This window comes from Grammomys surdaster, unplaced genomic scaffold, assembly GCF_004785775.1.
Source record: "Grammomys surdaster isolate TR1022 unplaced genomic scaffold, NIH_TR_1.0 125833, whole genome shotgun sequence".
Classification (NCBI taxonomy): domain Eukaryota; kingdom Metazoa; phylum Chordata; class Mammalia; order Rodentia; family Muridae; genus Grammomys; species Grammomys surdaster.
Window position 1 is genome coordinate 751,743 of NW_021620661.1, and position 16,835 is coordinate 768,577.

The 16,835-nt window shown below is 47.9% G+C and overlaps 1 protein-coding gene across 1 annotated transcript in view; it reads left to right on the forward strand.

The window, feature by feature from the left end:
- The first annotated feature begins 4,730 nt into the window (after positions 1-4,730).
- Positions 4,731-16,835, forward strand: part of Irs1 (insulin receptor substrate 1) — a 57,394-nt gene continuing 45,289 nt past the window's right edge. Inside the window, exon 1 of the mRNA XM_028789428.1 lies at positions 4,731-9,435. Coding sequence (XP_028645261.1) covers positions 5,701-9,414 — 3,714 coding nt within the window. The 5' untranslated portion in view covers positions 4,731-5,700 and the 3' untranslated portion in view covers positions 9,415-9,435. The remainder of the gene's footprint in view (positions 9,436-16,835) is intronic.

Consider the following 16,835-nt stretch of genomic DNA (forward strand, 5'->3'; position numbering starts at 1 on the left):
TTCTTTCTCTCCCCTAAGCTCCTCCTCTTCCTTTTCCTTTCCTTACTCTCTCACCTTAGCTCCTCCTACAATACTCCTACATGGTGGCTCACAACCATCTATAAGGTCAGCTCCTGAGGTCTGATGCCCACTTCTGACCTCCATGGGCATCTCCATGCAGAAAGCCACCCATGCTTACACACACATTCACATACAGTTCTAGAAAGATGCAAAGAAAATTAAAATCAAAAAGGAAATAAAGGTTATTTAGAAAAATGTCATGTATGTTCTTCCCTCTGAAAAACATCATCAATCAATCCAATTCCTGAAATGGAAGAATTAAATGATGGCATTGAGTTTTTACTTTCCCTTTTCCCATTTTATCCATGTACTTATTTCCTGGTTTTATATAAACCAAATGATGAAAGTTTTGACATTATTGAAGGGAATTAATATATTTCTGAAATCCTGGGCTAACACTCGACTCTGTGAATTCCCCTGGATACAGTGTGAAATCCAGACTGAGAGCAGAGATGAATTCTCACCAGCTGATTGCCAGTAATTGATTTTTCTCAAAGCTGCTATGAGATGCACCCAAGCGTGGGTCATTGCCTGCTCCACCCATCTGTAGTGAACCCAGAGATAAAGACCTCTATTAGGTAAGCTGTACGTTCACGTAATTCGGTAGCAGCTAATTAAAAATTTCTCCTTTGTATGTAAGCCAATATTGCTTAAATTTCTGTATAATTAGGAGTCTCTTCATACTGCTTTAGATGAGGATATTTTTTTAACTACATGTTGGTTTGGGGCTTGGAGGAGGTCAGAAATCTGCAACATTTTAATTACATCTTAGAAAGAATAGCTCTCTGTGCTTGATACCTGTGATTGAACAGAGAAGTCCCCAAACAGGGAGAGCTCAGTTAAGTAGAATGTTTATTGCTGTGGTTCTCTTTGAGCACGCATGGAGCTGTGAAGTGAGTACCCTGCCTGCATTTCATAGCATCTCACTACTGCGCCTTTTAATCCATCATCAGAAATAGCACTCTGTGGGATCAGCAGCACTGAGAACATGGTAACTACACAGGCTCCCTGCCTACCTCCCAGAACCTGCTGAAGCAGGACCTTCATTTCATAAAATCCTGGGGCCAGAGAAGCTTCAATCTCCTAGATTCAGTTATTTTGTATCATTGATACCAAAGCTGCAAGAATGTGTCTCCTATGGTTTGGGTGGCTTTGCAGAGGCTTTCAAATATTTGTCACTATGCAGGTATATTAAAATAAATATAATCCTTCAATTTAAAAAAAAACATGAATTTTCGTTTTTCTCTAAGCATTGTTCCAAATTGCCACAAGTAATTGAGCTTCCAATGGTTTCTCTATTGATGATCTATTTGTTTCTCTCTCTCTCTCTCTCTCTCTCTCTAAAATAACTGACATTTTCTATGATTTTCTTGGTAACATCACACACAGGCCATTTCCCCATTTTTAACGGAAATTGTAGATATATTAATCAAATATGCACAAAAGACATGTAAAATTTTAATTCTCACAATCATGAATGTATTCAAGGCATCAATATGCCATTTAGTTCTGGCAATGCTTCTAGGCAATATTTTAAAATGCAGTCAGCTTTCCTTTATTCATTTCTTTTTTTTACTTTTTAAAATTTTATTTTATTTTTATTGGATGTTTTATTTACATTTCATATGTTGTCCCCTTACCCCATCCCCCACCCACCCAGGAACCCCCCTATCCCCTCACCTCTCCTCCTGCTTCTCTGCCTTTATTCATTTCAAAAGTGGTTTCTAGCTGTCCTAGAGATGGCAGCATTGAGCAACTTATTTGCTCATCCGTTACTTGGCGTTCTGTGAATTTTCTGTTAGGTGTAAATTTTCCTTACAATACACAAGACTAATTTAGCATAAGGTGACAGGATAATACACGTATCTGCTCAACACTACTTCACTTGGGTTCCACAAAAGCCTACCTTCTTCTTCTGGATATTTATGTGAATCATGTCAATTTGCATTCCAAGAGTTATCTCAACCCATGAGAATTAAAAAAAAAAAAAAGCAAAGAACTGAGCTTACTGTAGTACAACTTGAATATTAGCTACCTTTAAGATTTGTAATAAAACCCGAGTGAGTTGTGTGTGTGTGTGTGTGTGTGTGTGTGAATGTGTGTGTGTGTGTGGTGAACTTTACTGATCGGTGAGCAATTTGTTACAATGATCTGCTGTGTGTGTCTGTGTGTCTGTATGTCTGTGTACATAACTGGGGAATACAATCCAGGGCCTTGGACACCTCAAAGCAGTTGTTCTACTTCCTCTTCAGTTATTACTTTCATACCATGAAAACCCTTACATTCTGCGAAGATGACTTAGAAAAATCTTCCAAATTAAATTGCTTTTTATGTTGTCTCCTCCTTTGAGAAAATACTGCTTCCCCCGTAAAGGTGCATCCTTTTTTTCCTCTCTCTTTTTTGTTTTTTCTTGGTGGTGACAGGGGGCTGGAAGGAAGTCATTTAAAAAGCGAAAGTCTGGATTTGAAGTGCTTTCCTAAATACTGTGAGCCCTCCATTCTGTAAAAAGCTCTTTGGACTAATCTAGACTACGCAGTTGCTAGATTAGACTAGCTGTTCTCTCTCTCTCTCTCTCTCTCTCTCTCTCTCTCTCTCTCACTGTTATTCTGCTACACTAACTTCAAACACCCCTACTTGCCATCCTCCCTTTCCCTAAAGCATTTCAAACCTTCAGAATCCTCTTCTTGCTATTGCTGCCTCCGTATTTTTTCCAAATTACTTGCTATTTATAACCTCTCTGTAGTGGGCACGTGTGTCCGCATCACCAAGCTGTCAGAGGGGAAAAATGAGGGCTTTCAATTCTACGTGTGTAGCACATAATACATTAACCAGGTTTAGAAGAACCTGTATGATAAAGGAGGTGAAAAGAGAAACCGGAGGTTACCGGGCTTTTGAGAGGAGGTGACATCTACATATGCGGAATACCCCAATTCAAGTACTGCAAGTGTCTGAATGGCGCCAGTGCCTACGTCTGTACCCTCACCCCCTCTCCCCTTTACCGCATCTGTGCAAGACGGGAAAGACAGGAAACTCCACCAATCAGCAGGCTGCTTCAGGAACCTCACCCCGCCTCTCTCCCGCATTATGCTGAGGCGCGCTGCCCCCTTCCCCCGCCCCTATTCCCCTACTCCAGGCCAGGCAGTCTAGTGAATCGAGCATGCCCAGCATCTTTACTGCTGCGTCTCCCTGCGACTATCCTGCAGTGTCAGGGAGCTGGAGACTGAGGGGAGTCCTGGCGTAGGAAAGGAGGTGGAAACCTAGCCCAGGGCTAGAGTAGGATGGCTTAAAGCACTGAGACCAACGTCACCTTTGTAGGTCTTTAAGGCCGTTGGGCTAGACAGAGACATCCAGATCGATTTATAGGTCACCTTAAAACAAACAAACACACACACACACACACACACACACACACACACACACACACACACAAAGTTTGGGGGAGCGTCTGCTTGCTTGTGGTGAGACTGAGATACAGACTGTGAGACTAGGCTGTTGACCCGTTTTCATCAAGGAGTACCCATTTTCCTGTACAGCCTAGCTATTTATCCTTGTCTCCCGCTTATCCTTGTGGTCAAGGTTAAAAATGTATAGGGTCGTCCAATGCGCGTGCAAACTATGAAACAAACATTTGCTATACGTACACAGTAGGGGTTGGACTTAGGAACTCTCTGAAGGTCCTTTACATCTTAAAAAAAATCACAAATAGACTTATGAATGTGATAAGGGGCTCCTGGTTTCCTTCAACCCCCACCCCTCCATCCTTTGCACTAATCCGTAAGTGTGAATCCTTGTTCATCTGCATGGAGAGAAATCGTGACATTTACATTTTATTTCCTTAGTGATTAGCGGTTAATAGTGCCAGGCGTGAGATCCCAGGTATTGATTCCGAGAGACCCTAATCCAGCCAACAGTCATTGTCCTTGGGCGTCCCTCTCGGTTCTTTCCAGGTGCCTCACCGCAGCACATCCAGAGATTCCAGGTAGAGGACTGGCCCAGAAGTCCTTTAGAAAATCTTACGAAAATGTAGATCTCCCTACCAGGGCCTCTCACCCAGACTCTGACGTCCAGTTGACCCCCGGGGGTCGCCTTTACCTGTTGGGTGAGAGCTAGCAGGTCACCCACGTCCCCTCCGCCCCAGTGCCCCCACCCCCTCGGGGCTCTGCAGCCGCAGTGCACCCCCTCTCACTGCCCCCTCCCTCACTCCTGCGTCTTCCCCAGATCGCCCCCTCCCGTTTTCCCAGACTCCACTCCTGCTTTCCGGTAGCCACCCAAACACGCCCGCCCTCCCGCCGCGGGGATTCCTGCGGGCCGGGGGCTCCCTGGGTGGCGCGGGCATGGGAGGCGCAGCACCCGGGGCTCTACCGGCCACGCAGGGGCGCTGCCCGAGCGCTGCAGCAAAGGGCCAGCGCGGGCGCCTCTGCGGCACGGCCGGGGGGTGGAGAGGGGCGGGCGTGGGGCGGGCTCGGCCCGGAATGTAGAGCGAGCAGGGAGAGGGAGAGAGACCCAGGCTGGAGCCTCCCGGCGGTGGCCGGGCTGCGGAGCGCAGAGGCTTCGTCACGTGTTTTGCTCCTCTGGAGTGAGACGGCGGCGCGGTCTGAGGAGGGCCGGCGCGCGGTGCCAGCCGCCGCAGCCGCCGCTTGTTTTGGTTGGGGCTCTCGGCAACTCTCCGAGGAGGAGGAAGGAGGAGGGAGGAGGGAGGAGGAGGAGGAGGAGGGAGGAGGCGAGAAGTAACTGCGGCGGCTGCGCCTCCGGAGGACCGGGCGTCTTCCCCGATCTCTTCCCAAACCTCCTCCCCCCCTCCCCGCCTCCCTCCCTCGTCCCCTCCCCTCCTCCCTTGCGGACTGGAGCTAGGGGCAGGGATGAGCCTGTCCCTCTGGACCGTCCCCTGCTCCCTCGACTGCCCAGTAGCGTTGCGCGTGGAAAAGCCACTTTCCCCGCCCGCCGAGATGGGCTCGAGTGCGGGCTGCAGAGGACGCGTCCTCGGGCGGCAGCAGCAGCAGCAGCAACAGCAGCAGCAGCAGCAGCAGCAACAGCCGCAGCGCCGTGGTCTTTGCGATTGAGCTGGTATTTGGGCGGCTGGTGGCGGCGGGGACGGTTGGAGGGTGGGAGGAGGCAGAGGAGGAGGAGGAGAAGGAGGAGGAGGGAGAAGCCTGTGCAACGTTGGGACTTGGCAGCCCGCCTCCCCCTGCCCAAGGATATTTAATTTGCCTCGGGAATCGCTACTTCCAGAGGGGAACTCGGGAGGGAAGGCGCGCGCGCCTGGAGGGCCAAGCGGGGACTCCTCGGGCCATCGCTGCCTCCCTACATCGGACTCGACCAGGGGCGGCAAGGGATGCACCATAGCTCCTACTCTGCTGCAGGGACTTGGGGAGACTTAGTCCTCGGAAGATTGCGGCTGCACTCACCCTAGACCCACTGCCTTTCCCTCTGGGCATGAAACGCCCTTAAACTCGGATCAGGCTATCTTCCTTGGCGCAGCTACCTCGTCCTTCGGCTGCCCCTCCCCAGCGCCAGGAACAGCGTGAATTTCGGAGTCAGGGTTTCTGCTTGCTTCCTCCAGCCCGGAGTGCATGTGCGGGGCGGCACTGAGAAGCCACCCCTCACCCAGTTTTTCGACACCTCCCTCTATTCCGCAGCAGCATGGCGAGCCCTCCGGATACCGATGGCTTCTCAGACGTGCGCAAGGTGGGCTACCTGCGCAAACCCAAGAGTATGCATAAGCGCTTTTTCGTGCTGCGGGCGGCCAGCGAGGCCGGGGGCCCGGCGCGCCTGGAGTATTATGAGAACGAGAAGAAGTGGCGGCACAAGTCGAGCGCCCCCAAACGCTCGATCCCCCTCGAGAGCTGTTTCAACATCAACAAGCGGGCTGACTCCAAGAACAAGCACCTGGTGGCTCTCTACACCCGAGACGAACACTTTGCCATTGCGGCGGATAGCGAGGCTGAGCAAGACAGCTGGTACCAGGCTCTTCTGCAGCTGCATAATCGGGCAAAGGCCCACCATGACGGGGCTGGAGGAGGCTGCGGTGGTAGCTGCAGCGGCAGCTCTGGTGTCGGAGAGGCAGGGGAGGACTTGAGCTATGACGCGGGCCCAGGACCCGCGTTCAAGGAGGTCTGGCAGGTTATCCTGAAACCCAAGGGCCTGGGGCAGACAAAGAACCTGATTGGCATCTACCGCCTCTGCCTGACCAGCAAGACCATCAGCTTTGTGAAGCTGAACTCCGAGGCAGCCGCTGTGGTGCTGCAGCTGATGAACATCAGACGCTGTGGCCACTCAGAGAACTTCTTCTTCATCGAGGTGGGGCGTTCAGCTGTAACAGGACCTGGCGAGTTCTGGATGCAAGTGGATGACTCCGTGGTGGCCCAGAACATGCATGAGACCATTCTAGAAGCCATGAGGGCCATGAGCGATGAGTTTCGCCCGCGCAGCAAAAGCCAGTCTTCCTCCAGTTGCTCCAACCCCATCAGTGTTCCTTTGCGCAGGCACCATCTCAACAATCCTCCACCTAGCCAGGTGGGTCTGACTCGTAGATCTCGAACTGAGAGCATCACTGCCACCTCCCCTGCCAGTATGGTGGGTGGGAAACCAGGTTCCTTCCGGGTGCGTGCCTCCAGCGATGGTGAAGGCACCATGTCCCGACCAGCATCAGTGGATGGCAGTCCTGTGAGCCCTAGCACCAACAGGACCCACGCCCATCGGCATCGAGGCAGCTCCAGGCTGCACCCCCCACTCAACCACAGCCGCTCCATCCCCATGCCTTCTTCGCGATGCTCACCTTCAGCCACCAGCCCAGTGAGTCTGTCATCCAGTAGTACCAGTGGCCATGGCTCCACTTCAGACTGTCTCTTCCCGAGGCGCTCTAGCGCTTCCGTGTCCGGTTCTCCTAGCGATGGCGGTTTCATCTCTTCCGATGAATACGGTTCTAGTCCCTGCGATTTCCGAAGTTCCTTCTGCAGTGTCACCCCAGATTCCCTGGGGCACACCCCACCAGCCAGGGGTGAGGAGGAGCTGAGCAACTATATCTGCATGGGTGGCAAGGGAGCCTCCACCTTGACAGCTCCCAATGGTCACTACATCTTGTCTAGGGGTGGCAACGGCCATCGCTACATCCCAGGTGCTAACTTGGGAACAAGCCCAGCGCTGACTGGAGACGAAGCCGCTGGTGCAGCAGATTTGGATAACCGGTTTCGGAAGAGAACTCACTCTGCCGGCACATCCCCTACCATTTCCCATCAGAAGACCCCCTCACAGTCTTCAGTGGCTTCTATTGAGGAATATACAGAGATGATGCCCGCTGCCTACCCACCAGGAGGTGGCAGTGGAGGCCGCCTGCCCGGCTACCGGCATTCCGCCTTCGTGCCCACCCACTCCTATCCTGAAGAGGGTCTAGAGATGCACCACTTGGAACGTCGTGGAGGCCACCACCGTCCAGACACCTCCAATCTCCACACTGATGATGGCTACATGCCCATGTCTCCTGGGGTGGCTCCAGTGCCCAGCAACCGCAAAGGAAATGGAGACTATATGCCAATGAGTCCCAAGAGTGTATCTGCCCCACAGCAGATCATTAACCCCATCAGACGCCACCCACAGAGAGTGGACCCCAATGGCTACATGATGATGTCACCCAGCGGTAGTTGCTCCCCTGACATTGGAGGTGGGTCCAGCAGCAGTGGCAGCATCAGCGCAGCCCCTTCTGGGAGCAGCTATGGGAAGCCATGGACAAATGGAGTAGGGGGGCACCATACCCATGCTCTTCCTCATGCCAAACCCCCTGTTGAGGGCGGTGGTGGGAAGCACTTGCCTTGCACAGGTGACTACATGAACATGTCACCAGTGGGAGATTCCAACACCAGCAGCCCCTCAGAATGCTACTACGGCCCAGAAGATCCCCAGCACAAGCCAGTTCTCTCCTACTACTCATTGCCAAGGTCTTTTAAGCACACTCAGCGCCCTGGAGAGCCAGAGGAGGGTGCCAGGCACCAGCATCTTCGTCTCTCTTCTAGCTCTGGACGCCTTCGCTATACTGCAACTGCCGAAGATTCTTCCTCTTCTACCAGCAGCGACAGCCTGGGTGGGGGTTACTGTGGGGCTAGGCCAGAGTCTAGCCTCACACATCCCCACCACCATGTCTTGCAGCCCCATCTGCCTCGAAAGGTGGACACGGCTGCACAGACCAACAGCCGCCTGGCTCGCCCCACAAGGCTGTCCTTGGGGGATCCCAAGGCAAGCACCTTACCCCGGGTACGAGAGCAGCAGCAGCAGCAGCAGCAGCAGCAGCAGCAACAGCAGCAGTCTTCCCTGCACCCTCCCGAGCCCAAAAGCCCAGGAGAATATGTGAATATTGAATTCGGGAGTGGCCAGCCTGGCTATTTAGGTGGCCCTGCAACTTCCCGTAGTTCTCCTTCAGTTCGATGTCCACCCCAGCTCCACCCAGCTCCCAGAGAAGAGACTGGCTCAGAAGAGTACATGAACATGGACTTGGGGCCAGGCCGGAGGGCAACCTGGCAGGAGAGTGGTGGAGTTGAGTTGGGGAGAGTAGGCCCTGCACCTCCAGGGGCTGCTACCATTTGCAGGCCAACTCGGTCGGTGCCAAATAGCCGTGGTGACTACATGACCATGCAAATAGGTTGTCCTCATCAAAGCTATGTGGATACCTCACCAGTGGCCCCAGTCAGCTATGCTGACATGCGGACAGGCATTGCTACAGAGAAGGTGAGCCTGCCTAGAACCACAGGAGCTGCTCCTCCTCCATCCTCCACAGCCTCTGCTTCTGTTACACCTCAAGGAGCAGCTGAGCAGGCTGCTCACTCTTCCTTGCTGGGAGGCCCTCAGGGACCTGGGGGCATGAGTGCATTCACCAGGGTGAACCTCAGTCCTAACCATAACCAGAGTGCCAAAGTGATTCGTGCAGATACTCAAGGGTGCCGGAGGAGGCATAGCTCTGAGACCTTCTCAGCACCTACTCGGGCTGGCAACACAGTGTCCTTTGGAGCAGGGGCTGCGGTAGGGGGCAGCGGTGGCGGCAATGAGGATGTAAAACGCCACAGCTCTGCATCATTTGAGAATGTGTGGCTGAGACCTGGGGATCTAGGGGGAGCCTCCAAGGAGTCTGCTCCAGTGTGTGGGGCTGCTGGGGGTTTGGAGAAGAGTCTTAACTACATAGACCTGGATTTGGCCAAGGATGTTAAGCAGCGCTCTCAGGACTGCCCCTCTCAACAGCAGTCCCTACCACCCCCTCCCCCTCAACAGCCCTTAGGCAGCAATGAGGGCAACTCCCGGAGACGCTCCAGTGAGGATTTAAGTACCTATGCCAGCATCAACTTCCAGAAGCAGCCAGAGGACCGTCAATAGCTTAACTGGACATCATAGCAGGTGCGTTTTTATGGTGGCAAAGTCAGAAGACAAAAGTGCTTTTACCACGGGTGCTTGAGTTCTGTTCTTTTCCCTCCTTCCCTTCTCACTGCTTCCCACAGTGTCCTTGGGGAGGATACACTTTCAGGAGGGGGAGGGGGAGGTGGGTCAGGGTACACAGATGCTCACCTCACAATGACACCTGGCAGATAGTCAAAGAAATGTGTTTGGAGCAGCCACAGAAGGGCTTCTGTATTTGAGAACTCCCAAGTGTAAAAGTTGCTGCAGCATTTAAAAACTTAAGTTCTATAAAACCAGTTCTGAGGTTTGATGAGTTCCTCCATAGGAATCATTCTCTTCTATCTGGAAGTTTTCTTTTGACTAAATATTAAGGCCAGCCCCTAGCAGGGACAATTCTACCGAAAATATTTGCTAATACAGAGGCTAAAAAGCCTTCAATTTAAGATCCTTTCTTAAAGTTCTGAAAGGCAAGCTTACCGAGGGGCTGTGTGCACTTTTGTTCTGTGATTTCACAGTACCAAAGTAGTTGTAAACAGCAGCGACTTTTATTTAAGCTCTCTTAAAAAGCTTCCCGAGTAAGAGCTTTTCAGGCACAAGTATTTATAGAGAAATTCTTACCTCTCTCTGATCTCCAAAGAAAGTAATTGTAGGGCACATTTTCTTTTTGTTCCTGTGCTGGGCTTCATGAAATGTTTTTCACACACAGACCTACCATCTTGCAGGCATGGCTGCTTTTGTACAGAATATGCAATAAACACCATGCGCCTGGGACCCATTATGAGTTAAGAGTTATGGGAGTTCACCCTAGCCTGTCTGCCCTGTAGTTCCTTTACTTGTACTGAGGCATCACACATATGGTTTGGGGGCTACTGTACATTTTTTTTCTGTAAGATTGCTTAACATTTCTCTAGTAAAATGAAAAGGCACTTGGTCAGGGGAAAGAGAGTGTTTGTTCTGGTGCGTGTTGGATGATAGAGCAAACCTGTGTATTCTCCATTTGTAGGGTATTTGTTTTCCTTTAAATTTATGACTAGATGCCTCAGAGATGTTGAAAGTTGGCTTTAGGTCATCTGTGGCCAAGGCTGTATTGAAAATGAGAAACATTTGTAATAGAAAGTTAGTTCTGGGAGCCTGTTTTCTGGTGGTCATTGTGGGTAGAGGAGAGAAGTGTCATCCCAGATAATGTGATGAGTTGGCAAATCAGAACTTTCCAGAATTGGAAGCAGTTTATTCTGACAAACTGATTACCTCATGAATTTTATATATGCTTCACAGGAAGAGCACTGAAAAACATTTATTCTTCTTAATAAGGCTCTTTGTAAGAAATTAATGTGTGCCTTGGGCTTTTATCAATAGGAAATAATAATAAAGAATAGGAAGAATAATAAAGTGATTGTGTGGTCAAAATGGTCCTGATTCTGCTTCCAACAATTAACATTCTCTATTTTGTAGGGCCAAATGGAGGTACATGAATATTAAAACTCAAGTTTTATGTGATTTGTTAAGAAAGCACCTATTTGGGTTTGTTCTTTATTTCAATGCTTGCTTTTATCACTAGGACAGAGATTTTTTTTTATTGTATTGTTTGCCAACATAAAATTCTTGGTTATTTCTAACATGGATTTTGAGGGTTGTGACTCCTGCAATACTTTCTTTGTAAACAGCTTACTTCATAAAGTAGGAGGAACCTGAAGCAAACATATCCAGTAAAACAGGAGATAAAGAAAAGAATCCCCCCCCCCATTTACTTTCTTACAAAATAGAATAAGCAGTGTTTTGTCTTTTGAGGAAATGAAATGATCAATGGAATCCTCATTGTTTTAAAAGGGGATTTAAAAGAAAGCCGTGCTTATGTAGAGAACACACACACACACACACACACCCCACAAAAATCCTTCCCCTCCCAGAACTTTAATGCTGAGCTTTTCATTTTTAACTTTCTTAGAGAACGTATGATAATCCAGAAAAATCAGTCATGTCTGTTACAGAAGAGCTATAGCTCATCCTTTGCCAAATGCCAAAAGTAGACTTCTACAATGTGTATCTAAATTTTAAGTGTGTGTGTGTGCTTTAAGCAGAGCGTCCAGTATTACCTGGTGCTGTATACTCTCCACTGTGCTTGCTTTTGCTAAGTTTAAAGGTTTTGTTTGCTCGTCAGCTATCATCAGAGGCTGAGTGGAATCAGATCTGCCAGTGGCAAACAGCTTCTGCTCACAGTGAGTTATCAGTTAGCTATTTTAACCTCCCCTGCCATTGCTGTCGCTGCTACTTCGCCTGTCTTGGGAAATTGAAAAACAAAAACAAAACAAAAAAACCCCGAAAACCCTGAAACAAGGTTAAAGGAATACAGCTGCCATAAGTGTGTGTGCGCGCTCGCGCCTGTGTGTGCGCGCGCATTCTCTGAGACCCTCTTTTAAACATCTCAGCTTGTTTACTTTGTTTCAATGTCAGCTCAAGGAGAGCCATTTGTGAAGCATTTAGCTCCCTTGCACAGGATTTGACTGAACAACAATCTTTTCTGTGTCTCTTTTCTCTGATGCATGTCAGGGTCACCTCCAACTTAGTTCTGAACTGCTAGATTGTGTTGTGGAACGATCACTCCTCTCCCCACCCCTTCCTTTTGTCCCCACCTCCTAGTGCATGGTCCGTGCAATAGTACAGTCATTGTGGCCTACTGTCTGTAGTGGGTTAACCCAGAGCCCAAAGTGGAAAGCTAAAAGGACCCCCTGGGCCGTCTAAATACCTTTAACCAGCATTTGCCTTAGATTTGAGTTTACTGTTGAAACTGAAGCTTGGCAGACAGAGCACACTTTTGCTGACACAGACCCGAGTCATCCCTCCGGGATCCTTTTTTTTTTTTTGTCATCCTTTTGTTAAGACCCCCTCCCCCCAACAAAAGGGGATTTTACCATTCCTCTCTGACCCTGTTTTTCCTTACTGTGACCTCCAGGATTCCCTGTCTCCACTGCTCACAGCTGCCTCTCTTCCCGCCCCCTCCCGCCCCCTTTCCGCGATGCTCCCCGCCCCCTGGCCTTTGGAGCTGGCGCAGACCCGCGAGCCCTGGCACTTTCCCTTTTCCCGGGTCACCTCCGCTTCCTGCCTGCCCCTCTCTTTGCTTGGCTCTGCCCCCCCCCCTTTTCAAGAGCCCTCCCGCCCCGGTTGGGAGAGACAGCCTCCTGCCCCCGCCTGGCTCGGTCTTCGCGGGATTCGGGCCCCCCTTCCCAGGCCTCGAGGTTGGCCGTAGCAGCCGAGCCTCCGCCCCTCAGGCTGGCGGGCCGAACGCCATGTGCCGATTGGCTCCTACAAGAGCCAATCAGCATGAGTAATGGCCGGGCGGGGGCAGGGTAGGCTGGGGCCTCGCTGGGAAAGCTCGCTCACCCTTGTGGGTGCTGCAGAGCTCATCCAGGTTCTTCCGCCCCCAAGTCTAAGACGCGATGCGCTCCGTCTCTATTGCATCTCTGCCAGACTCATAAGAATGAAAAACACTCTGCAGCGGGCTGACGGAGGCCGGAAACACCCCACTTCCTCTTCTTTTTAATTGAGAAAGAAAAAAAAAATCAGGCCGCGACCATGTGACATGCCCCATTTTGTTTTCCTCCTGTCTTTACTATGGCTTACTACTACGCCGTTCCTTCATCTTCCCATCTCCAGTCTGCACGCAGGAGGAAGCGGCAGACAGCACGTGGTTTGGTATTGACAAGACTGGGTCATGGTAATCACATTTATGTCTCTTGCTAAAAGGAAGGAGGAGGAGACACAAGGTTGTTAAGGGGTCATTCGGAGAAAAACTCCTTTTCCTTGAAAGAGCCCGAGGCTCTTTCCAGTAACTAACAATATACACTTTATTGAGCACCTGCTGTTTACAAAGGACAAGAACTGGATAAGATCAAGGAAAACTGATCCTCCCCACCCGCCTTGTGAGGGAACTCAGGAGTGTAGGCTGCAGCTTGCACATTGTTAAGTGTCTTCTGAATCACTAGAAACGCTGGAAGACTAGAGGGTGTTCTTTTACCAAGATTTGAGAAAGAGTGGGTGTGTTCTTCAAACGTTTGTTTTTGGCCAGTGACATCCCATCAGGGCAATCTGGGCTGGTTTTAAGGCTTGTTCTAATTGTACTGTGCCCTCATAAAAAATTTCATGAGATGTGTTATTGGTATAGGGAATGGAAAAGATACTAAAGAAAGAAAATAAGAAATCTATAAAAGTGTTTTCTCCTTCCCCTACTCTCAAAAGTGCTTCTCAGCAGCCAGCATCCTTCTCCATCGCTGACTCCTAAGCCTCAGGGGTCGTGTTTTTATGAGGTGCCCATGGGAAAAGCACAGGTAAAAACAGTATATGGGCAGCTCCGGTGTGAAAGGACTCAGGTTTCTTGAGAGCATCGGAAAAGAGTTACTTTTTGCAGTATCTAACTTTTTATTTCCTGTTTATGTTTTAAAAAATATGTCTCTATGTAGTAACCGTCTGTTTGAACACATCTAATATTGCCTTACAGGAAAGAACTTGAGCTCCAAACCAGCATGCTGCTTTTTTTTTTAAATCTTTTTATTTTCTTCTTCCAGTTTATCGAAATTCCTGGAAAATCACTTTGTTCTATCTTGAATGAGGCAATGGAAAATAAGCCCCTCCTGGGAGTGAGATCTTGAGTTCTAGCCTCGTGACCTTGATCAAGTCACTTAGTTTCCCTGGGTCTGTTTCCTCATCAGTAACTGGAGAAGTCTGTTCCACATTGTTCTAACCTTCTTTGCAGCTCTAAACATAGGGATGTTTTGGAGCAAATGACTGATACTCTTTCATGAGTCATCTGTACTGAGCTTGTTTCTCCAGAAGCAGTAGTTGGGGCCATGGCAAAGTGTGTGAGGATGCCCCTATCAATTCTCCCCTTACCTCCATGTCCCATCCTCTGTCTGGGCACACAGAGACATGGAAGGAAGGCTCTTTGACATAGGATTGGTTTTTTGACTTTTTTTTTTTTTTAGTTTAGAAAGGGCATTTTGATGTTTTAATGGACTTTAAGGCAAAGCCACCTGATTTTATTTATTTACATGTTTGGAGCTATCTCCCGACTGGATTGGTCTCCTCATATCTCATTTAAAAATAAACTATGCCATGAGTATTCAAGTCATCTGCAGTTTTCTGCTTTCTGAGGTCACCTATCAGGAGGATCATAGTCCACAGTGTAGGTCAGGCTGTAACCCATGTACATCTGTGACACTGTTCAACATATCTTCTGTTGAGAATCTCCCCCTTCTTGTAGCTTGTCATTTTATGGATACTGTTTCTTATTTTTAGTATCAGAATTCTCCAGTGAGATACCCATTCAAGAGAGTGGACAATAAACCCGAGAACCTCACCTGAGGGCTGTGGGCTGTTTTTCTATATGTTTTCTTGTACAGATGAATTTTTCCCTGTTAGACATATTAAAGTTTCTTTTCTTATAGGTAAAATGTATGCTGCCCCGGGACTTTAGAATATGCTTTAGAATTTTGGAGCGCTTAGCTGAACTATTAATATATGTATTCTGTTGACTGACCCAACAATATCTTGGCTTTGGAGTTGTTAGTATATTCAGAGGCTCTCATGATAGTCACATCTCTACATGGGCTTCATAAATCACTAGAATAATAGTCTATATACTTTTCCTTTAAAACTATTTTCCTATATTCCTACTGTAGTCAGATTAGTTAGATTTATTTATTTTCTCCTCCCTCTCCTCATTCTCCTCTTTATTTATTTATTTATTTATTTATTTTTTTTTTTTTTTTGTGGTTTATTGAGATAGGGTTTCTCTGTCTTGGACTCAATTTGTAGTCCAGACTGGCCTTGAACTCACAGAGATCTGCCTGCCTCTGCCTCCAGAGTGCTGGGATTAAAGGTGTGCAACACCATGGCTGGCTAAGTCAGATTTCTTAGTTGAGTTAGAGATAAATGGTTCCTTTTATTGTGATGGGTTAGTAATAATAGAACCTCACAAATCTAACGTTCTGTTTTGTTGTTTTAAAGAAAGCCTTTTCGTCAATTATTTCCTTATGTTAGGGAACTCCTGAAAATAGCATTCAATGAAAATGACTTATTATGATCCAGTGACCGTTTTTTATACTAGTATTATTTTGGGGTCTTTAAAAATGATACGTATTCTCTTACATTTATAATTATGTATTTGATTTATTATTTATTTCATTACCTCATAGATCCATAACTTCATGGCCAACTTTAAAAACTCTTTTCAAAATGTAATGTTTGAAAAATGTTTAAAAAGCATAATCGCATAGAGGTTTTAGCAGAATCACATCTTCATGCTGCACACTATAATTCTAGTGTGCTTCAGTCTAATGTGAAACCATTTAGGTGGTGAGTAGAAGGCTATTTGAAGTGAACGGCTCATAAGCATCATCAGGTGGCATCTACTTTGTCTTATAGAAATGGCAGTGTCTTTCCCAATCTTAATTTATAGAAAAAGGGAGGTGACAGAGGAGACCCCATTAAGTTACTCATAGCCACAGTGAAATAGTTATTTTCCTTTTTGGTAAGATTCTTGCTACAGGCTTTGCTATCATCTATTTGTTGAAGTAAATGCTGTTTGTGTGTTTTCCGTGAGTCACTGATCTTTGAATAACAGGGTTTTAAAAATAATGGATTTATGTAGACAAGGCTGCACATCCCTTTCAGCCCCTGTACTGTGTCTTCATTCCCGATGGCATGTGAATGTAATACAAAGGTCAGAGGTTAACTTAATTATGTCAGTCTTCCATAGAGAGGAATCTAGTGGTTTCATTTCTGTATCCCTAGTGCTTCTTTGCCTAAGCTGAGCTCCCTGTACCACTTCATGTTTTAATCTTGTTTCTTGCAGTTCCATGTTTTGTTATATATCCTCCTGGCCCATTGTTTGTTTGACCAAGTGTTCTCTGATGCACGGTCTCTGATCTACCTTGACATAATCAGGTCATGTTGCCATCAGTATTGTTTAGTCTTTAGAATGTTTACGTAGTCAAAGAGCTTTGATTTCATTCTGAATGTGTGTTGCATTGCAAACAAATTATGTCTTGCATGGGAAGTTCTAATTCTTGCTTTCAGGAAACACATAGAACATGTTCAGTCGTTTTAAAAGTCAACCTAAAAAATAGTGGTGGGGCCTACCAGAGGCCTCAATGAGTAGAAAAAGTTCTTGCTGTCCAAGTCTGACATATGACCTCTGTTTGAGAGCTGGAACCCAGGGTGGTAGGAGCGTCTTGACTTCCAAAAGTCATCTTCTGATCTCCACACATGCATTTGCACTCAGACAGACAGACAGACAGACAGACAGACACACACACACACACACACACACCTTACATATACACAGCAATAACCAAATAACAAATTCACTACTAATAAAAAAAAAATAGCTGATACTTGATACTTGC